At 47.7% G+C, this 24,168-nt stretch overlaps 1 protein-coding gene across 1 annotated transcript in view; it reads left to right on the top strand.

Annotated features, from left to right (window-relative positions):
- LOC123772343 (tenascin-X-like) overlaps positions 1 to 24,168 on the top strand; it is a 31,387-nt gene that overhangs the window by 5,226 nt on the left and 1,993 nt on the right. The window contains exon 3 of the mRNA XM_069311349.1: positions 10,769 to 10,814. Within this exon, the coding sequence (XP_069167450.1) occupies positions 10,769 to 10,814 (46 nt within the window). The remainder of the gene's footprint in view (positions 1 to 10,768; positions 10,815 to 24,168) is intronic.

Here is a 24,168-nt window from a genome sequence, read left to right as displayed (position 1 = left end):
CCTCCCCCAGTCACCCTACCCACCCACTCCCCCCAGTCACCCTGTCCAAACTCTCTCCCCAGTCACCCGGCCCACACCCTCCCCACAGTCACCCTACCCATACACTCCCCGAGTCACACTGCCCACACTCTCCCCAGTCACCCTGCCCACACTCTCCCCAGTCACCCTGCCCACACTCTTCCCCCAGTCACCCTGCCCACACTACCCCCAGTCACCCTTCCCACACACTCCCCCCAGTCACTCTGCCCACACTCTCCCCCCAGTCACCCTGCCCACACTCCCCCTAGTCACCATGCCAACACAATCCCCTCAGTCGACCTATCCACTCACTTCCCCCAGTCACCCTGCCCACACACTCCCCCCAGTCACCCTGCTGACACTCTCCCCTCAGTCACCCTACCCTCCCACTCCCCCCAGTAACCCTGCCCACACTCTCCCCAGTCACCCTACCTACACACACACTCCTCCCCAGTCACCCTGCCCATCCTCCCCCAGTCACCCTACCCACACTTTCCCCCCAGTCACCCTGCCTACACTACCCCCAGTCACCCTGCCCACACTCTCCCCAGTCACCCTACCCACACACACTCCTCCCCAGTCACCCTGCCTACACTCACACCAGTCTCCCTACACAAACACTCCTCCAGTCACCCTGCCCACACTCCCCGCACTCACCCTGCCCACACTCTTCCCCCTCTCACCCTGCCCACACACTCCCCCAGTCACCCTGCAAACACTCTCCCGCCAGTCACCCTGCCCACATACTCACCCCAGTCACCCTACTCACACACTCCCCCCCGTCACCCTGCCCACACTCCCCCCAGTCACCCTACCCACACTTCCCCCAGTCACCTTACCCACTCTCCCCCAGTCACCCTGACCACACTCCCCCCAGTCACCCTACCCACACTCCCCCAGTCACCCTGCCCATACTCCCCCCAGTCACCCTACCCACACTCCCCCCAGTCACCCTGCCCACACACTCCCCCCAGTCTCCCTGCCCACACACTACCCCCAAGTCACCCTACCCACACACTCCCCTCAGTCACCCTACCCACACTCCCCCCAGTCACTCTACCCACACACTCCCCCCAGTCACCCTGCCGACACTCTCCCCTCATCCACCCTTCCCACAAACTCCCCCATGTCACCCTACCCACACACTCCCCCCAGTCACCCTACCCACACACTCCCCCCAGTCCCCCTACCCACACTCTCCCTCAGTCACCCTGCCCACACACTCCCCCCAGTCACCCTACCCACACTCCCCCCAATCACCCTGACCACACACTCCCTCCAGTCACCCTGCCCACACACTCCCCTCAGTCACCCTACCCACACTCCCCCCAGTCACTCTGCCCACACTACCCCCACTCACCCTACCCACTCCCCTCTAGTCACCCTGCCCACACTCCCCCAGTCACCCTGCCCACACTCCCGCCAGTCACCCTACCCACACTCTTCCTCAGTCACCCTGCCCACACACTCTCCCCATTCACCCTGCCCACACACTCCCCGCAGTCACCCTACCCACACACTACCATCAGTCACCCTGCCCACACTCCTCCCCAGTCACCCTGCCCACACTCTTCCCCAGTCACCCTGCCCACATTCTCCCCCCAGTCACCCTGTCCACACCCTCCCCCCAGTCACCCTGCCCACACCCTCCCCCCAGTCACTCTGCCCACACTCCCACCAGTCACCCTGCCCACACTCCCCCCAGTTACCCTGCCCACACTCCCCCCAGTCACCCTGCCCACACCCTCCCCCCAGTCACCCTACCCACACACTCTTCCACCAGTCACCCTGCCCACACCCTCCCCCCAGTCACCCTACCCTCACACTCTTCCCCCAGTCACCCTGCCCACACTCTCCCCAGTCACCCAGCCCACACTACCCCCAGTCACCCTACCCACTTCCCCCCAGTCACCCTGCCCACACACTCTTCCCCCACTCGCCCTGTCCACACCCTCCCCCCAGTCACCCTACCCTCACACTCTTCCCCCAGTCACCCTGCCCACACTCTCCCCCCAGTCACCCTGCTCACACACTCCCCCCAGTCACCCTACCCACACTCCCCTCAGTCACCCTGCCCACACTCTCACCAGTCACCCTGCCCACACCCTCCCCCCAGTCACCCTGCCCTCACCCTTCCCCAGTCACCCTGCCCACACACTGTTTCCTCAGTCACCCTACCCACACCCTCCCCCCAATCACCCTGCCCACACTCCTCCCAGTCACCCTACCCACACCCTCCCCTCAGTCACCCTACCCACACTCCCCCCAGTCACCCTACCCACACTCTCCCCAGTCACCCTGCCCACACTCCCCCTCAGTCACCCTGCCCACACTCCCCGCCAGTCACCCTGCCCACACTACCCCCCCAGTCACCCTACCCACACTCCACCCAGTCACCCTACCCACACTCTCCCCAGTCACTCTGCCCACACTCCCAACTAGTCACCCTGCCCACACTCTCCCCAGTCACCCTGCCCACACTCCCCCTCCAGTCACCCTGCCCACACTCCCCCCAGTCACCCTGCCCACACTCCCCCCCAATCACCCTACCCACACACTGCCCACAGTCACCCTGCCCACACTCTCCCCAGTCACCCTACCCACACACTCCCCCCAGTCACCCTACCGGCACACTCCCTCCAGTCACCCTACCCACACACTCCCCCCAGTCACCCTGCCCACACACTTCCCCCAGTCACCCTGCCTACACACTCCCCCCAGTCACCCTACCTACACACTCCCCCCAGTCACCCTACCCACACACTCCCCCCAGTCACCCTACCTACACACTCCCCCCAGTCACCCTACCGGCACACTCCCCCCAGTCACCCTACCCACACACTCCCCCCAGTCACCCTGCCCACACTCTCCCCACAAACTTCTTATCTTCCTTATCAAAGATTTGTTTGATTTCTTTATAGCAAGTTTCCCATCTGTGAGTCCTGGCCCCTGCTGTCTCAAGGTGTTCGTGCCCCTCCCTCCACACCCTCGTCCCTGCCCCTGCCTCTCCCCTGTCCCTAGCACACCCTGTTTCTGACTCCCAACCTCACTCTACCACTCATCGCCCCTCCCCTCAGACCTTCCCTACCTCTCACACCCTACCTGCCTCTCAGACCCACTATGCCCTTCAGACACCCCTCAGATCCCCCTAATTGCCCAGACCCTATCTGTCCCCCAGCCCCCCAAGGCTCCCAGACCCCCTCTGCATCTTAGCCCCCTCACTATCCTCTATACAAGGCAGGTATAGATGAAATGCAGAGGGCAGCAACAATGGCTAGAATGGTGGGATCCAAGAGGCAAGTCTCGATCCTGCAGGCACAAATAGGTAAGTACACACACAAACACACACACACACACACACACACACACACACACACACACACACACACACACACACACACACACACACACACACACACACACACACACACACACACACACACACACACACACACGTGTGTGTTCAGGACACATGAACACGCGTTCAGGAACCTGTGTAAGGAATCATTCAGAATCTTGTACACCACATATGTAAGACCAATCCTGGAGTATGCGGCCCCAGCATGGAGCCCGTACCTTGTCAAGCACAGGACGAAGCTGGAAAAAGTCCAAAGGTATGCCACTAGACTAGTCCCAGAACTAAGAGGCATGAGTTACGAGGAAAGGCTGCGGGAAATGCACCTTACGGCACTGGAAGACAGAAGAGTAAGGGGAGACATGATCACAACCTACAAAATTCTCAGAGGAATCGACCGGGTAAACAAGGATAAACTATTCAACACTGGTGGGACGCGAACAAGGGGACACAGGTGGAAACTGAGTACCCACATGAGCCACAGAGACGTTAGAAGGAACTTTTTCTGTGTCAGAGTAGTTAACGGATGGAATGCACTAGGCAGTGATGTGGTGGAGGCTGACTCCATACACAGTTTTAAATGTAGATATGATAGAGCCCAGTAGGCTCAGGAATCTGTACACCAGTTGATTGACAGTTGAGAGGAGGGACCAAAGAGCCAAAGCTCAACCCCCGCAAGCACAAATAGGTGAGTACAAATAGGTGAGTACACACACACACACACACACATACACACACACACACACACACACACACACACACACACACACACACACACACACACACACACACACACACACACACACACACACACACACACACACACACACACACACACACACACACACACACACACACACACACACACACACACACACACACACACACACACACACACACACACACACACACACACACACACACACACACACACACACATACACACACACACACACATTTTCTGCATTTTCTTGGATTGTCGGAAAGCCTTTGACACAGTACCGCATAAGAGGCTGGTACATTAGCTGGAGAGACAGGCAGGTGTAGCTGGTAAGGTGCTCCAGTGGATAAGGGAGTACCTAAGCAATAGGAAGCAGAGAGTTACGGTGAGGGGTGAGACCTCTGATTGGCGTGAAGTCACCAGTGGAGTCCCACGGGGCTCTGTACTTGGACCTATCCTGTTTCTGATATACGTAAATGATCTCCCGGAGGGTATAGATTCATTTCTCTCAATGTTTGCGGACGATGCCAAAATTATGAGAAGGATTAAGACAGAAGAGGACTGTTTGAGGCTTCAAGAAGACCTAGACAAACTGAAGGAATGGTCGAACAAGTGGTTATTAGAGTTCAACCCAACCAAATGTAATGTAATGAAGATAGGTGTAGGGAGCAGGAGGCCAAATACAAGGTATCATCTGGGAGAGGAAATCCTTCAGGAGTCAGAGAAAGAAAAAGACTTGGGAGTTGATGTCACGCCAGACCTGTCTCCTGCAGCACATATCAAGAGGATAACATCAGCGGCATATGCCAGGCTGGCCAACATACGAACGGCATTCAGAAATTTGTGTAAAGAATCATTCAGAACTTTGTATACAACATATGTCAGACCAATTCTGGAGTATGCAGCCCCAGCATGGTGTCCATATCTAGTCAAGGATAAGACTAAACTGGAAAAGGTTCAAAGATTTGCCACCAGACTAGTACCTGAGCTGAGAGGTATGAGCTACGAGGAGAGACTACGGGAATTGAACCTCACTTCGCTGGAAGACAGAAGAGTTAGGGGGGACATGATCACTACATTCAAGATTCTCAAGGGAATTGATAGGGTAGATAAAGACAGTCTATTTAACACAAGGGGCACACGCACAAGGGGACACAGGTGGAAACTGAGCGCCCAAATGAGCCACAGAGATATTAGAAAGAACTTTTTCAGTGTCAGAGTAGTTAGTAAATGGAATGCACTAGGAAGTGATGTGGTGGAGGCTGACTCCATACACAGTTTCAAGTGTAGATATGATAGAGCCCAATAGGCTCAGGAATCTGTACACCAGTTGACTGCCGATTGAGAGGCGGGACCAAAGAACCAGAGCTCAACCCCCGCAAACACAACTAGGTGAGTACACACACACACACACACGCATACACACACACACACACACACACTCACACTCACTGGAAGTCGACACAGGAAAACACAAGAGTAATGGGAGACATGATCACTATCTACAAAATTTTTAGAGGAATTGACAGGTTAGATAAGAATAAACTGTTTAACACGGGTGATACCCGAACAAGGGGACACAGGAGGAGACTGAGTACCCACATGAGCCACAGGGACGTTACAAAGAACTTTTCAGTGTCAAAGTAGTTAAAAAGTGGAATGCACTAGGAAGTGATGTGGTGGAGGCTGACTCCATACATAGTTTCAAGTGTAGATATGATAGAGCCCAATAGGCTCAGGAATCTGTACACCAGTTGACTGCCGATTGAGAGGCGGGACCAAAGAACCAGAACTCAACCCCCGCAAGCACAACTAGGTGAGTACACACACTAATGTATTACTTCAGCAGAATTCCACTTTTGGAGATCAAATCTTCTCTTATCTCTTAATCTAACCACAAGTCGTTCTCTGGTCCACCAATCTCATTCATCTCATGATTTCGCCACCAACTTCCTCCTCCAATTCCGTAATTCCACGCTCGTCCGGAACTCTCACAACCAACACGAAATCTTTCTTGGCATTTTGAATTTCCCCTGAGAATATAATTCATGACTCAAGTCCTCCTCTTATTTGCATTTGCCTCATGATCTATTTTCTCTGGCTTAATGTGAATTCATCATGATTTGGATTCATCCTTCCTCATCCCTTAACTGTTCTATTGCTGAGCCTCAGTTTGGGGGTTACGACTTGCATTGTGAATCACACATTTTCTGTTTGAAGAATTAGTGTTGACTTGTCTGGTGTTCTTCATAGTTACGGCTCGTGATCCAGGGACCTGTGCGTGGCTCGTAAGTGTTCTTCACACGTTCTTGTTGCTCTCTTTTCCTCTCTCTCTCTCTCTCTCTCTCTCTCTCTCTCTCTCTCTCTCTCTCTCTCTCTCTCTCTCTCTCTCTCTCTCTCTCTCTCTCTCTCTCTCTCTCTCTCTCTCTCTCTCTCTCTCTCTCTCTCTCTCTCTCTCTCTCTCTCTCTCTCTCTCTCTCTCTCTCTCTCTCTCTCTCTCTCTCTCTCTCTCTCTCTCTCTCTCTCTCTCTCTCTCTCTCTCTCTCTCTCTCTCTCTCTCTCTCTCTCTCTCTCTCTCTCTCTCTCTCTCTCTCTCTCTCTCTCTCTCTCTCTCTCTCTCTCTCTCTCTCTCTCTCTCTCTCTCTCTCTCTCTCTCTCTCTCTCTCTCTCTCTCTCTCCCTCTCTCCCCCCCTCTCTCTCTCTCCCTCTCTCCCTCTCTCCCTCTCTCTCTCTCTCTCTCTCTCTCTCTCTCTCTCTCTCTCTCTCTCTCTCTCTCTCTCTCTCTCTCTCTCTCTCTCTCTCTCTCTCTCTCTCTCTCTCTCTCTCTCTCTCTCTCTCTCTCTCTCTCTCTCTCTCTCTCTCTCTCTCTCTCTCTCTCTCTCTCTCTCTCTCTCTCTCTCTCTCTCTCTCTCTCTCTCTCTCTCTCTCTCTCTCTCTCTCTCTCTCTCTCTCTCCCCCCCTCTCTCTCTCCCTCTCTCCCTCACTCCCTCTCTCTCTCTCTCTCTCTCTCTCTCTCTCTCTCTCTCTCTCTCTCTCTCTCTCTCTCTCTCTCTCTCTCTCTCTCTCTCTCTCTCTCTCTCTCTCTCTCTCTCTCTCCCCCTCCCCCCCCTCTCTCTCTCTCCCTCTCTCCCTCTCTCCCTCTCTCTCTCTCTCTCTCTCTCTCTCTCTCTCTCTCTCTCTCTCTCTCTCTCTCTCTCTCTCTCTCTCTCTCTCTCTCTCTCTCTCTCTCTCTCTCCCTCTCTCTCTCTCTCTCTCTCTCTCTCTCTCTCTCTCTCTCTCTCTCTCTCTCTCTCTCTCTCTCTCTCTCTCTCTCTCTCTCTCTCTCTCTCTCTCTCTCTCCCTCTCCCTCTCTCTCTCTCTCTCTCTCTCTTTCTCAGTCGACCAACAATTTATAATCGATAATGAACGTGTTAACAGAATAATATTAACAAATCATTTATGAAAATTTGATTATCGTTGCAACTAATATTTGCATATTTCTTCCAGTATAGCGAACACAAGTTGATCTGGTAAACTGTTGTCTGCCTCATAAACAAATCCAAATAATCTATAGAAAAAGATTACCTTTGGTGGTGAAAATAATGAATTAAGTTACTTGGAGAGGTGAAGGGCAGACGTCTTCCTCTGGTGGGGGTTCACTACCACCCACAGGATGGGTATGGGGGTCCACTACCACCCACAGGATGGGTATGGGGGTCCACTACTACCCACAGGATGGGTATGGGGGTCCACTACTACCCACAGGATGGGTATTGGGTCCACTACCACCCACAGGAGGGGTATGTGGGTCCACTACCACCCACAGGAGGGGTATGTGGGTCCACTACCACCCACAGGAGGGGTATGTGGGTCCACTACCACCCACAGGAAGGGTATGTGGGTCCACTACCACCCACAGGATGGGGATGGGGTCCACTACCACCCACAGGATGGGTATGGGGTCCACTACCACCCACAGGATGGGGATGGGGTCCACTACCACCCACAGGATGGGTATGGGGTCCACTACCACCCACAGGATGGGGATGGGGTCCACTACCACCCACAGGATGGGTATGGGGTCCACTACCACCCACAGGATGGGTATGGGGTTCACTACCACCCACAGGAGGGGTATGTGGGTCCACTACCACCCACAGGAGGGGTATGTGGGTCCACTACCACCCACAGGATGGGTATGGGGTCCACTACCACCCACAGGATGGGTATGGGGTCCTCTACCACCCACTGGCGGGGTATGTGGGTCCACTACCACCCACAGGATGGGTATGGGGTCCCCTACCACCCACAGGAGGGGTATGTGGGTCCACTACCACCCACAGGAGGGGTATGTGGGTCCACTGGGTATGGGTACACAACAGATGAACAATATCATCATTGCTCTGCATGTAGGGCTCAAATACACGAGTCATCCAAGCAAATATAGTTTAGCAAAGTGAACATTATCTACATAACTGAGTAGTGAGAGGAATACTTTGCAGATCGTAATTGCCAAGCACTGTAGGGGCTTCACAGGACCAATGTCAACACCGTAGGGGCTTCACAGGACCTTTGTCTCACCGTAGGGGCTTCACAGGACCAATGTCAACACCGTAGGGGCTTCACAGGACCTTTGTCTCACCGTAGGGACTTCACAGGACCAATGTCAACACCGTAGGGGCTTCACAGGACCAATGTCAACACCGTAGGGGCTTCACAGGACCAATGTCAACACCGTAGGGGCTTCACAGGACCAATGTCAACACCGTAGGGGCTTCACAGGACCTTTGTCTCACCGTAGGGGCTTCACAGGACCTTTGTCCTTATTGAAGTGAAGATGAAACGTGCGCAATCTTTTCTATCTGATTCACCAGATAATTGTTGGAAATGTTAACCGGACGGCGTAATAATACTGACTGTTCTCTACATTCGTCATTCCGTAAAAAATGTAACTGTTTTGCCTGAAAGGAAACGTACTAACCCAAGCTGCCTACCTAACCTGTCGAGGCCCGAGGCATAGAAAACGGCAATACGGGGCTGGAATTTTGTACTATTACGCTGCACTTTTTGCTGATTGGCTGATTCCGTAAGTAATGGGACGTATTAGGTGAGTGTCCGTCACTCCTTCATTCATGAGTGTCCGTCACTGATGAGTGTCCCTCACTGATGAGTGTCCCTCACTGATGAGTGTCCCTCACTGATGAGTGTCCCTCACTGATGAGTGTCCCTCACTGATGAGTGTCCCACACTGATGAGTGTCCCACACTGATGAGTGTCCCTCACTGATGAGTGTCCCTCACTGATGAGTGTCCCTCACTCCCTCACTGATGAGTGTCCCTCACTGATGAGTGTCCCACACTGATGAGTGTCCCTCACTGATGAGTGTCCCTCACTGATGAGTGTCCCTCACTGATGAGTGTCCCTCACTGATGAGTGTCCCTCACTGATGAGTGTCCCTCACTGATGAGTGTCCCTCACTGATGACTGTCCCACACTGATGAGTGTCCCACACTGATGAGTGTCCCTCACTGATGAGTGTCCCTCACTGATGAGTGTCCCTCACTCCCTCACTGATGAGTGTCCCTCACTGATGAGTGTCCCTCACTGATGAGTGTCCCTCACTGATGAGTGTCCCACACTGATGAGTGTCCCTCACTGATGAGTGTCCCTCACTGATGAGTGTCCCTCACTCCCTCACTGATGAGTGTCCCTCACTCCCTCACTGATGAGTGTCCCTCACTCCCTCACTGATGAGTGTCCCTCACTCCCTCACTGATGAGTGTCCCTCACTGATGAGTGTCCCTCACTGATGAGTGTCCCTCACTGATGAGTGTCCCTCACTGATGAGTGTCCCTCACTCCCTCACTGATGAGTGTCCCCCACTGATGAGTGTCCCTCACTGATGAGTGTCCCTCACTGATGAGTGTCCCTCACTCCCTCACTGATGAGTGTCCCTCACTCCCTCACTGATGAGTGTCCCTCACTGATGAGTGTCCCTCACTGATGAGTGTCCCTCACTGATGAGTGTCCCTCACTGATGAGTGTCCCTCACTCCCTCACTGATGAGTGTCCCCCACTGATGAGTGTCCCTCACTGATGAGTGTCCCTCACTCCCTCACTGATGAGTGTCCCTCACTGATGAGTGTCCCACACTGATGAGTGTCCCTCACTGATGAGTGTCCCTCACTGATGAGTGTCCCTCACTGATGAGTGTCCCTCACTGATGAGTGTCCCTCACTGATGAGTGTCCCTCACTGATGAGTGTCCCTCACTGATGAGTGTCCCACACTGATGAGTGTCCGTCACTGATGAGTGTCCCTCACTGATGAGTGTCCCACACTGATGAGTGTCCCTCACTGATGAGTGTCCCTCACTGATGAGTGTCCCTCACCTGAATTATTCCCAGTAATACAAACAGTTATTTTTCCTGGGGATTAATTATATTCACCAACGACCCTGTCACTCTTCCTTATCCGGCCCCGTTCATCCGGCCACACTCATCCGGCCACACTCATCCGGACAGCAGAGATAAACTGGATGTGTCAAAATACTGATTATGAAGACTTGACCGTCGAAAACAGATGGGACAGAAGGATCTGTCCTGTCCCATCACTTGAGAATGAACCATTTAGGTTCGAAACGTTGTGAAAAGTTATAATAAGTGTAATGCATTCTAAATTTAATTTTTCTTATAGTCAACCTTGAACAATGATGACAAGAGCACTAGTCACAGGGATACAGGTACTGGACAAGAAAATATTCAACACGGAATATGCAGTCATATTCAATGGAACATGTATAAATGAAAACGTTATATATATATATATATATATATATATATATATATATATATATATATATATATATATATATATATATATATATATATATGTATATATATATATATATATATATATATATATATATATATATATCTATATATATATATATATATATATATATATATATATATATATATATATATATATATATATATATATATATATATACTCTACCCACCATGAGAGTAAGGACAAGACAAGAACATATATATATATATATATATATATATATATATATATATATATATATATATATATATATATATATATATATATATGTCGTACCTAGTAGCCAGAACGCACTTTTCTGCCTACTATGCAAGGACCGATTTGCCTAATAAGCCAAGTTTTCATGAAATTATTTTTTTCGACTGCCTAACCTACCTAACTTAACCTAACCTAACTTTTTCGGCTACCTAACCTAACCTAACCTATAAAGATAGGTTAGGTAGGGTTGGTTAGGTTCGGTCATATATCTACGTTAATTTTAACTCCAATAAAAAAAACTGACCTCATACATAATGAAATGGGTAGCTTTATCATTTCATAAGAAAAAAATTTGAGAAAATATAATAATTCAGGAAAACTTGGCTTATTAGGCAAATCGGTCCTTGCATAGTAGGCAGAGAAGTGCGTTCTGGCTACTAGGTACGACATATATATATATATATATATATATATATATATATATATATATATATATATATATTGTGACGATAATCTCCTTCAAGAGATTGAGCCTGCTCTTCCCTCCACAATTACGTCGTTAAAATTATATAAAACTACTATGGAAGAAATGTCCAACAACGACAACAACACCAGCAAGGTTTGCCAGAGAGCAAAACGTATGCAGCCAGAGACACCTGTTCAGACTCAAACCGCCAAATTACCTGTCTTACTACCGGCTCCGCTGATTGGTCGCCGGTCTGGCTGCAACTGCACTCGCCCCCCCCCCCATACTACTTGATGTCTGGGGTCGCCACGACCTCAGACCTCAGAATATTCAGTGCTTCCACGGTTACCACTCCTCCCGGCTAGACGTTAGCGTGTACTGAGAGAGGTGGTAGCTTAAAGCCAATATTCCAGCACCTCACATTTATTTTTGTATTGCACTTCTTGTTATTTTGTCTTAACGTAACTTTTCATTGTCATTTAATTATTCTTATTATTTTTGATTGATTGATTTTATTATACAAATTTGTTTGTCCCTTTTTTTCATGTTTTGATTTATTTAACGTAATTCAAATTTCATTGTTAAAGTTTACTTGTGTTTTGTGTGTCTTCTCCTTACCTTACCACAGACGAAGTTCCAGTTTTTCTATTTTTTTTTTATAACTATGTGACGAGGCCATACCCCTAGCCTTAAACAGCCGAACACCAACGCGTTACCGTCCCAAGTTATATGGGGGCCTGTCCTAGGAGCTTCACTCAGGTATTGGTGCCAAGTGGTAATTTATGGTAAGCGTATTTAACTTTGTTAACGTAGCTTTACTATTTTTCATATTCAATTTCATTTTTTATAAGGTGCGGTGTATTGTGCATTACGAGAGTAACATATGGTGAAGGTGAGACAACTTTGGATTACGTGGTGACTGTAGGCCGCAGTCATACTCTTAATTGGTCATCTCTCCCTCCGTGTTATTACTCGTGTTTACCATCTTTGTCCCTTGAATATTTCTCATTTTGACAGATCATCATATTGGTACCCTGGTACTGTGGTCTGCCCCGGGTCAAGAGTACCCAATCTTCTGCAATCTGACTGTAGGAGGACAAAGAGGGCCATAGTTCCTCTAGCTCGAACTTTAGTTGCTGAATTGGGACCTCAGCAGCAGTTCTCGTCACCAGTTGACACCTCGCACCCCTACACGTCAGTCAGAGATGATGATACATACAACGGTAGGGAATTAGCTTACTTTTTCAGAGCACAAAAGTTCGCTAATTCTGTAAGTATCATATTAAATTCAGTAGGAAAAACTTGCTTTATGTCCTAAAGAGACTTGGCAAGGTATGCCTACATCCTTGGACTACCAATTTTACTTTTGAAGCATTTAACTGTTTCATTTGTTTTCGAAACTCTGTTTCATTTGTTAGTAGGATTTTCTTGCCCTTATCCTCTTACATGAGTACCGGGTACAAGATTTCCTGCGCCCTTGATTTAATTTAATCATTTAACATCTTTTTACTTAACTTTAATTGTTAAAGATCTCACAGGATAGGTACCAGTTGCCACGTTGTCCTGTTTCTGACATTCACTATTGAATATTCGTGTACCTTTATTTGCTAATTTCACCATGTTTCGTCTCCAAGCTTTCCGTACAAATCCAGCAGGTGAAACAGGGACTTTAAGTCGTGCCAAGAAGACTGAATTACAAACTCTTGCACATGAGTATCAACTAGAAGTTCCCTACCAAGCCAACAAAAATGACCTACACAACCTGTTGCTGGATTACTATTTAGAGCAAGGTAAGATAGACTCTGAAACTCATGAAACTTACTATATTGCAGATAAAACTGATTTGGCAACGCTGAAACTCAAACTAGAGCTGGCCAAGATTGAAGAACGAACAGCTGCCATACGAAGGGAAGAACAAGAACGAGAAATCACCCTCAGAGACCGCGAAGCTGCCTTGAAGAGAGACGAACAAGAACGCGAGGCTGCTTTGAGGAGAAACGAACAAGAACGCGAAGCTGCCTTGAGAAGAGAAGAACACGAACGTGGACTCGCCCTCCACGAACGTGAGGTCGCATTACTCCGTGAACGTGAGCGAGTACAGCTTGAAACACTCCAGGAGCGGGAACGCTTACAGCTCGAAACCAAACAACGCGAGTTAGAGATGCAACGCGAACATGACAAGCAACAAGCGACTCTGGCTCTAGAGTGTCGTCAACGGGAATACACGTTGGAAACTTCACACTTCACTCAACGCCAACAAGCTACTGCCAATCTTCCCGTCAGTTTTAATATATCACATGCAAGTAAGTTAATGCCATCCTTTGTAGAAGCAGAAGTTGATGTGTTTTTCACCACCTTTGAAACCCTTGCTAATCAACTCAGTTGGCCTGTCGACCAATGGGCCACACTTCTCAGAGTCCATCTTACAGGTAGAGCGGCAGTCACACTCAGTACTCTGGCGTCTGAGAATGACTACCAGACTCTGAAACAAGCAGTGTTGGACGCCTACCTACTTTCCACCGAAAGTTATAGAAGGAAATTCCGTGACCACCTGAAGGCAAGTACCACTACCTTCCTCGAGTTTGCTAACACGAAACGGAGGTATTTCATGAAATGGCTGGAAGCAGCACATGTCTCTACTTTTACAGAACTCGTCAACCTGATGCTTGTTGAAGAATTCTTGAGGCGTGTGCCGCCTCCTGTCCGCCTCTACTTAGCAGATAAAGAAGAAACCGACTACCTGAAGTGTGCTAAGTCGGCTGACACTTACAGCCTCATCCACCGGCTGACACCCGAACCATCCTCCAGTAAGAAGTCGTGGTACAGTTACGAGAAGGTGAGCCCCGATCAAGCTGGTTCACAACTGTACTGCAAGTATTGTAGACTCTATGGACATACCATAGACAAGTGTGGTAAGTCTCAATACAAGGGAACCACTGACCAACAAAAACCCAAACCAACTCCTCCTAAGTCCGGTAAGCCTGTGATGAATGTTGGTGTTAATGTTAATGATCTTTCTCTTTTCAGTAACCACCTGTATACTGGAACTGTCTCTGCCAACGGTTCAAATCCAGAGGGACGTTTCAAATTGAAGATCTTGAGGGACACAGCGGCTCTACAATCGATCATCTTGAAGTCGGCTGTGCCCAACATCACCACCACCGGAGAAACTGTCTTCATCACTGACCTCACTGCTACCACTCCATACCCTCTCGCCAGAGTCCACCTGGATTGTCCCTACGTGAACGGGGAAGTCCAAGTCGCCGTCAGGGAAAAGCCTTTTCCCATGCCTGGAGTGCAACTTCTAGGCAACGACTTGGCAGAAGACCTGCAACCGACCAACCTGATCGTCATGGACAAACCCCCAGGTGTGTAACTCTGTGCCAAGTAACCCTATTCTAGAGTATGTTCCAGCAGAGGTTCAAGAGAGTGATGAAGTTTCTCCTCCGGTTCTCGTGACCACCCGTGCACAAGCCGCACGTCCACAGCCAGCTGACTCTACTGCTACCGCTGTCCCTCAAGACCCTCAGAAACTACCCCCGCATCTGACCAAGTTGGAGTTCCGTAAGTTGCAGAGGGAAGATCTTACTTTAACACCATTGTTTTTCCAGGCTGAGACTCAACCCGACAGTATTCCTGGGTTCTTCCTAGAGAACGACTTACTCTACCGCAGATATAGACCCAGTAAACTGAAGGAGGAGGACGATTGGGCCAACATGGAACAACTTGTGATTCCCACCAGCCTGCGGCCCACTATTCTACACCTGGCCCACGGAGCATTCTCCCACTACGGCTTCAACAAGACTTACCATGGGATTCGTCAAGACTACTACTGGCCAGGTATGGTAAATAACGTCAAACAGTACGTAAAACAGTGTCATACATGTCAGATGGCAGGCAAACCGAACATCTCCATTCCCAGAGCGCCACTGATTCCCATACAGGTGCCTGCGGAACCTTTCCACAGACTCATAATAGACTGTGTTGGTCCTTTACCTCGGACCAGTTCAGGTAACGCCTACATCCTAACCATCCTGTGTCCTACCACCAGATTTCCCATAGCAGTTCCAGTGAAGAACATCACGGCTGCTACGGTTATCAAACATCTATTGAAGATCTTCACTCAATACGGATTTCCCAGGGAGATTCACAGCGACTGTGGTACCAACTTCACCAGTGATCTCTTCAAAAGGACACTGGAGGAGTTCAACATCAAACAGGTATTGTCCAGCCCCTATCATCCTGCTTCACAGGGTTCTCTTGAACGTAGTCATCAGACCATCAAAGCACTCTTGAAAAAGTTTTGTAGTGAAACCTCGAAGGATTGGGATAAGCAGATTGACCTTATAATGTGTATTTTCAGAAGTCTCCCCAATGAGTCCCTAGGAGTATCTCCTTATGAGATGCTCTACGGCCGTAAGTGCCATACTCCCCTTAAGGCTTTCAAAGACTCTCTCCGAGATGCCACCTTCAGTGAGCATCAGAATGTGCCCCAGTTTCTTCAAAACCTTCAACACATTCTAGTGAGAGTCCACCGCTTTGCCCATGATAATCTATTGAAAGCCCAGGTGAGAATGAAGACTCATTACGACCAGACCAGCAAAGTAAGAAAATTCAAGCCGGGAGACTTCGTCCTTGCATACTTCCCTATCCCAGGTTCACCTTTACAAGACAGGTTTTCAGGACCCTACTGCGTCAAAGAGTGCAGGAATAATAACAACTACGTAATAGAGACTCCAGATAGGCGGCGGAAGACCCAGCTGTGCCATGTCAACCTCCTGAAGCAATATAATGGTACTCCTCCCACTGTCCTAACTAACTATTCCACCTTCACAGAACCCTACATCCACAGTGAGACCTTCCCAGCTTCTCCTCCCGAAAGCACCGACAAGGAGTCAGCACTTTCTAATTCCGAAATCCTTAATGATCTTCCCAAATGCTTTCAGGATAATAATCGTGCTCCTTTGCCCTCTTCTAATTCCACTCTCACCTCGTCAGATAAGCCCTTCATCCTCCATGTCGACGCCAATGGTACCGACGTTGGTGGTGTCGTGATGCAGCAACGAGGCGAGAAGAATACACCTGTCAGCGACTACTGCTACAAGGAACTACGGAACAATTGGCAAGGAGCTACTCTTCCTCATCCTGAAGCTTCAGCACTTCACTCCACACCTGAAAAGTGCTCGGTCCACCATCAATACGGACCACACCACCCTACATCTCCTGCAGCACGCCCACTTCTCATCTCAACGTCTTCTACTATGGGCTTGCTACCTGCAGAAATTCAACCTGGAGACACGCTATACCAAGAGTCTGACAACATCTTAGCCCATGATCTCTCCAGAGTTTATGAAGTAGAAGCAACTCCATCTAATACTCCACCACATAACGACGTACTTCTTCCAGAACCGCAGGCTTCGGGGGAGAGTTGTGACGATAATCTCCTTCAAGAGATTGAGCCTGCTCTTCCCTCCACAATTACGTCGTTAAAATTATATAAAACTACTATGGAAGAAATGTCCAACAACGACAACAACACCAGCAAGGTTTGCCAGAGAGCAAAACGTATGCAGCCAGAGACACCTGTTCAGACTCAAACCGCCAAACTACCTGTCTTACTACCGGCTCCGCTGATTGGTCGCCGGTCTGGCTGCAACTGCACTCGCCCCCCCCCCCCATACTACTTGATGTCTGGGGTCGCCACGACCTCAGACCTCAGAATATTCAGTGCTTCCACGGTTACCACTCCTCCCGGCTAGACGTTAGCGTGTACTGAGAGAGGTGGTAGCTTAAAGCCAATATTCCAGCACCTCACATTTATTTTTGTATTGCACTTCTTGTTATTTTGTCTTAACGTAACTTTTCATTGTCATTTAATTATTCTTATTATTTTTGATTGATTGATTTTATTATAAGAATTTGTTTGTCTCTTTTATTCATGTTTTGATTTATTTAACGTAATTAAAATTTCATTGTTAATGTTTACTTGTGTTTTGTGTGTCTTCTCCTTACCTTACCACAGACGAAGTTCCAGTTTTTCTATTTTTTTTTATAACTATGTGACGAGGCCATACCCCTAGCCTTAAACAGCCGAACACCAACGCGTTACCGTCACAATATATATATATATATATATATATATATATATATATATATATATATATATATATATATATATATATATATATATATATATATATATATACTAGTTCAATATAAGTATATATATATATATATATATATAATTATATATATATATATATATATATATATATATATATATATATATATATATATATAACTTTCAACAATTTATTATATATAATTTTCACTAATAATTAACTGGAAAAGTTTATTTCGATCCGGGGTCCGGCGCAGCGAACCGGTTGCCAAGACATTTCTAAAACTGTAACTTAGTAAAGGCGTGGGTCCCTAGGAGCCCCAGAACCACATTTAAGCTCCAAGTTGGTAATGAATTCAGAGAGTTGTGGGCGAGAGATTACTTAAATGCTTCAACTTGTGGGCTGTGAACTGTGAAGATTGTTAAGGTGATGTTGTGCAGTATTGTGCAGTAGTTGGTGCACCCGCCCACCACCTCGCAATCTTCCAAGTGTATGTTGGTATATAAGTATAATACTTTTTATTGTCGGGGACAACTGCTGGGTGAGTGTACTCACCTAGTTGTGCGTGCGGGGGTTGAGCTCTGGCTCTTTGGTCCCGCCTCTCAACTGTCAATCAACAGGTGTACAGGTTCCTGAGCCTATTGGGCTCTATCATATCTACACTTAAAACTGTGTATGGAGTCAGCCTCCACCACATTGCTTCCTAATACATTCCATTTGTCAACCACTCTGACACTAAAAAAGTTCTTTCTAATATCTCTGTGGCTCATTTGGGCACTCAGTTTCCACCTGTGTCCTCTAGTGCGCGTTTCCCTTGTGTTAAATAGCCTGTCTTTATCAACCCTGTTGATTCCCTTGAGAATCTTGAATGTGGTGATCATGTCCCCCCTAACTCTTCTGTCTTCCAACGAAGCGAGGTTCAATTCCCGTAGTCTCTCCTCGTAGCTCATACCTCTCAGCTCGGGTACTAGTCTGGTGGCAAACCTTTGAACCTTTTCCAGTTTAGTCTTATGCTTGACTAGATATGGACTCCATGCTGGAGCCGCATACTCCAGGATTGGTCTGACATATGTGGTATATAATGTTCTGAAAGATTCCTTACACACGTTTCTAAAGGCCGTTCTTATGTTAGCCAACCTGGCATATGCTGCTGATGTTATCCTCTTGATATGAGCTTCAGGGGACAGGTCTGGCGTGATATCAACCCCCAGGTCTTTCTCTCTCTCTGACTCTTGAAGTATTTCATCTCCCAAGTGATACCTTGTATCTGGTCTCCTGCTTCCTACCCCTATCTTCATTACATTACATTTGCTTGGGTTAAACTCTAACATCCATTTGTTCGACCATTCCTGCAGCTTGTCCAGGTCTTCTTGAAGCCTCAAGCTGTCCTCCTCTGTCTTAATCCTTCTCATAATTTTGGCATCGTCAGCAAACATTGAGAGGAATGAGTCTATACTCTCTGGGAGATCATTTACGTATATCAGAAACAGGATAGGTCCAAGCAGAGAGCCCTGTGGGACTCCACTGGTGACTTCACGCCATTCTGAGGTCTCACCCCTCACTATAACTCTCTGCTTCCTATTGCTTAGGTACTCCCTTATCCACTGGAGCGCCCTACCAGTTACTCCTGCCTGTTTCTCCAGTTTATGCATCAACCTTTTATGGGGTACTGTGTCAAAGGCTTTCCGACAGTCCAAAAAAATGCAGTCCGCCCATCCTTCTCTTTCTTGCTTAATCTTTGTCACCTGATCATAGAATTCTATCAAGCCTGTAAGGCAAGATTTACCCTCCCTGAACCCATGTTGATGGGTTTTCACGAAGTCTCTTCTCTCCAGATATGTTACTAGGTTTTTTCTCACAATCTTCTCCATCACCTTGCATGGTATACAAGTTAAGGACACTGGCCTGTAGTTCAGTGCCTCTTGTCTGTCACCCTTTTTAAATATTGGTACTACATTAGCAGTCTTCCATACTTCTGGTAGGTCTCCCGTTTCCAGTGACCTACTATACACTATGGAGAGTGGCAAGCAAAGTGCTCCTGCACACTCTTTCAATACCCATGGTGAGATTCCATCCGGCCCAACAGCTTTTCTCACATCCAGCTCCAATAGGTGCTTCTTGACCTCATCTCTTGTAATTTCGAACCTTTCCAAGGTCACCTGGTTTGCTGCCACCTCTCCTAGCGCCGTGACTTCTCCCTGTTCCCTTATAAAGACCTCCTGGAACCTTTTGTTGAGTTCTTCACATACCTCTTTGTCATTCTCTGTGTACTTGTCCTCGACCGTTCTAAGTTTCATCACCTGTCCCTTCACTGTTGTCTTCCTCCTGATGTGACTGTGTAGTAGCTTTGGTTCGGTCTTGGCTTTATTAGCTATATCATTTTCATACCTTTTCTCAGCTGCTCTTCTCACACTAATATACTCGTTCCTGGTTCTCTGGTATCTCTCTCTACTTTCTGGTGTTCTGTTATTACGGAAGTTCCTCCATGCCCTTTTGTTCAGCTCCTTTGCTTTCATACATTCCTTATTAAACCACGGATTCTTCCTTTGCGTCTCTGTTTTTTCCTGTTGGGCTGTGACAAACCTGCTTACAGCCTCCTGACATTTTTGGGTGACATAGTCCATCGTGTCTTGTACGGACTTGGTTCCGAGTTCTGTGTCCCAATGTATATCCCATAGGAATTTATTCATCTCCTCATAGTTTCCCTTTCAGTACGCCAGCCCTTTGTTTCACAGTTTTTTTGGGGGTGATAATTCCCAGCTCAACCAGGTACTCAAAGCTCAATACACTATGATCACTCATTCCCAAGGGGGCTTCCAACTTAACTTCCCTTATATCCGACTCATTTAGGGTAAATATCAGATCAAGCAAGGCTGGTTCATCCCCTCCTCTCGTTCTTGTCGGTCCCTTAACGTGTTGACTTAGAAAGTTTCTTGTTGCCACATCCAGCAGCTTAGCTCTCCATGTGTCTGGGCCTCCATGTGGGTCTCTGTTCCCCCAATCTATCTTCCCATGGTTGAAGTCTCCCATGATTAGTAGCCTGGATCCGTTCCTGCTAGCCACAGAAGCTGCTCTCTCTATTATATTGATGGTGGCCAAGTTGTTTCTATCATATTCCTATCTGGGTCTTCTGACATTCGGTGGGGGGTGGGGGGTTATATATGACTACTACTATAATTTTCTGTCCTCCAGTTGCTATGGTGCCTGATATGTAGTCACTGAAACCTTCACAGTTCTGAATTACCATCTCTTCGAAACTCCAACCTTCTCTTAGTAGCAAAGCTACACCACCTCCTCTTCTCCCTTCTCTCTCTTTCCTCACTACATAGTAGCCCTGTGGAAACACTGCGTTTGTTATGGTGTTCATTAGCTTTGTTTCTGTGAGTGCTATCATGTCTGGGTTTTCTTCTAGTGCCATTCTCCGAGTTCACTTGTTTTATTTGTAATTCCATCTATGTTAGTGTACATTGCCTTGAAGCTCACTTTCTTCAGTTCATTTTCTTGTCCCTTTCTTGGCGAGCATTCTGCTGGTGTGGGAAGCTTTTCAGTGGGTGAGATGATCTGTGAGGTGGTTTGCAGGGTTTCAGGGGAGTTTGGGGTGAGGGGTGGGGGTTTCATGGAAGGGGGGACAGGTAGGGTGTGGGTTAAGGAGATAAGGGGGACATGGAGGATACGGGGTGAGGGGGGAGGAGGGATAGGGAAGGTATGGGATGAAGGGGGAGGGGGGACAGGGGGGGAAAGGTGGGAGGGGGGACATGATGGGAATGGGGAAGGGATGACAGGGTAAGAATGGGGTGGGGGGGGAGGGAGGGTTGGGTGGGGGCAGGTAGGATAAGGGAAAGGGAGGGTTTCTATGCAGAGGGGGGTGGTGGGGTTGCCCACCCCTCTGGTGTTGCTGGGATGCTGGTTTTGGGTTCGCCTCTTGTCTCTAGGACTGTTGTGTTGGGGCTGTGATTTCCTGGTTTGCTTCTCCCTCCCTGCGCTTCCTCCTTGCCTCTGCTGCGCTGGCTCTCTCCTCCTTCGTCCTGTCCCTCTGCAGGAATACTTTCTTGTATCCCTCTGCATGCTGCAGTCGACTCTTCCTTTCGAGAATATCCTCCTTCGTGGTTTCGTTTGTAAACACCACCTTTACGAGTCGGTTTCTGTCCTTGTTGTACCAGCCCAACCTGAAAACCTTCTCAATGTTTCGTTCAGCCCCTTCCATCTGTAACCCTTTCAGTAACCCCTGTACTGCCTCTCTATCCTTGCTATTCCATTCTTGCCTGTTGGATCCTTCCTGTTCTTTGATGCCTACAACTACCACTGATCTTTTTCTCTCCAGCAGTTGAGTGGTGCACCTTGCTGCTTCCTGTGACGTAGCTGCTTGCATCGCTACCTCCCTCACTGTGTCCATTGCTTCTGAGCCCTTTTTCAGTATATCCGCAAATGTATCAGGTACAGAGGCATTTCCTTCCAATGTAACATTCCCACCTTCCCTTTGGATGATAATCTGATGCTCGGTCTCTTTATTTTTCTCTGTGAGGGATTTGATCTCCTCCCTTGCTGATGCCAGCTCACTTTGCAGGTTGTTAACTGTAATCCTCATTTCCTGCATCTCCTTCCTGAATTCCTCCAGAACTTGGGTTAACATGTCCCTCGTTTGATCAATTTGGCTGTTCCCTGTGTCCCTGTTGCGTCCACCTGCCATTTTGCCCTTGTCAAGAGAGAGAGAGAGAGCAAGAGAGCAAGAATAGTCCTAGTGTGAGTGGGTGTGGTGGGGGGGGGGGAGTGTTTTGGGAGAGTGGGAGTGGTGGTAGGGGGGGGGGGGGAGTGTGTTGGGAGAGTGAGATGGTGGGTTAAGAGATGGGTGAGGTGTAGTCTTCAGATCACGGCGGGTGGGGGAGGATTAGCGGCTTATCTGGGTTCCCAGTGAGCTCACAGTTGCTGTCCCTGTTACCTGTCTACCACGATTGTATTATTACGAGTGTATTATTGAATGGAATGGAATAGTGTCTATGATATGATATTATATAAACCTTGTACACTGTTACACTGTTAGAGACTTATGAGAGACACTTACCAGCCAGCCCCCCACAAGCACTCTAGGTGAATACACGACGTGTCTGGTGTCTGGTGGTGTGGGAGCAACCCATTCTCCGACTTGACAGTACGCTTCAATACTAAGTGTGAAAAGTACATTTCCTGACTGTCATACATAGTACATAATTGCACTTATGGGGCTGTTACATTTACCTCCCCATTTATTCTCTTCGTTTTCTGTTAAGACACTCAGAATTTTAGGATGAAGTTTTTCAAGTTCAATTCATTATACACAGGTTTTAAATATCATGAATTTCTTTTTCAGTTTTATTAAACAATAGAGATTTAATACAAAATTTGAAAATATCCTGAGTTACTTTACAATTTATTGATATATTTTAGTTTTCTTTTATTAGTTTTATAAAACTGTAATATCAATATAGCTTTAGGTTAAGTACTAATTGTAATTAAAAAGCAATAATGCTTATCTTCAAACTTAAAGAAGGTTAGGTTAGGTCGTGGTTTTCTATTCAGCTTTTCAGGTTAACTCAAATATTCACAATATATTTGACAGTACAATTTAATACTAAGTGAAAATACGTACAATTCCTGACTGCTATGAATAGTACATAATTGTACTTTCTCGTACTGTTACATTTACCTCCCCATTTTTGGAGGACGGGCTGTGAGGGAGGGTAGCAGGTGGATGTGGGCAAGGTACACTTGACCCTTGACCCTTACCTTTCTCCAGAGTGTTAGTTACCTTGTCTTACCTTTCCCTAGAGTGTTAGTTACCTTGTCTTACCTTTCTCCAGAGTGTTAGTTACCTTGTCTTACCTTTCCCTAGAGTGTTAGTTACCTTGTCTTACCTTTCTCTAGAGTGTTAGTTACCTTGTCTTACCTTTCCCCAGAGTGTTAGTTACCTTGTCTTACCTTTCCCCAGAGTGTTAGTTACCTTGTCTTACCTTTCCCTAGAGTGTTAGTTACCTTGTCTTACCTTTCCCCAGAGTGTTAGTTACCTTGTCTTACATTTCCCCAGAGTGTTAGTTATCTTGTCTTACCTTTCCCCAGAGTGTTAGTTACCTTGTCTTACCTTTCCCTAGAGTGTTAGTTACCTTGTCTTACCTTTCCCCAGAGTGTTAGTTACCTTGTCTTACCTTTCCCCAGAGTGTTAGTTACCTTGTCTTACCCTACCACTTTCCACAAACCTTACCTCTCTCCTGATAATTACCTGATAGCTCCCTAACTTTACCATTTTACTGATAGCTCCCTTACCTTACCTTTCTACTGATAGCTCCGTTACCTTACCTTTCTACTGATAGCCCCCTTATCCTACCTTTCTACTGATAGCTCCCTTACCCTACCTTTCTACTGATAGCTCCGTTACCCTACCTTTCTACTGATAGCTCCGTTACCCTACCTTTCTACTGATAGCTCCG

Source organism: Procambarus clarkii, chromosome 69, assembly GCF_040958095.1.
Source record: "Procambarus clarkii isolate CNS0578487 chromosome 69, FALCON_Pclarkii_2.0, whole genome shotgun sequence".
NCBI lineage: Eukaryota > Metazoa > Arthropoda > Malacostraca > Decapoda > Cambaridae > Procambarus > Procambarus clarkii.
This window is presented reverse-complemented; position numbering and strand designations above follow the sequence as displayed.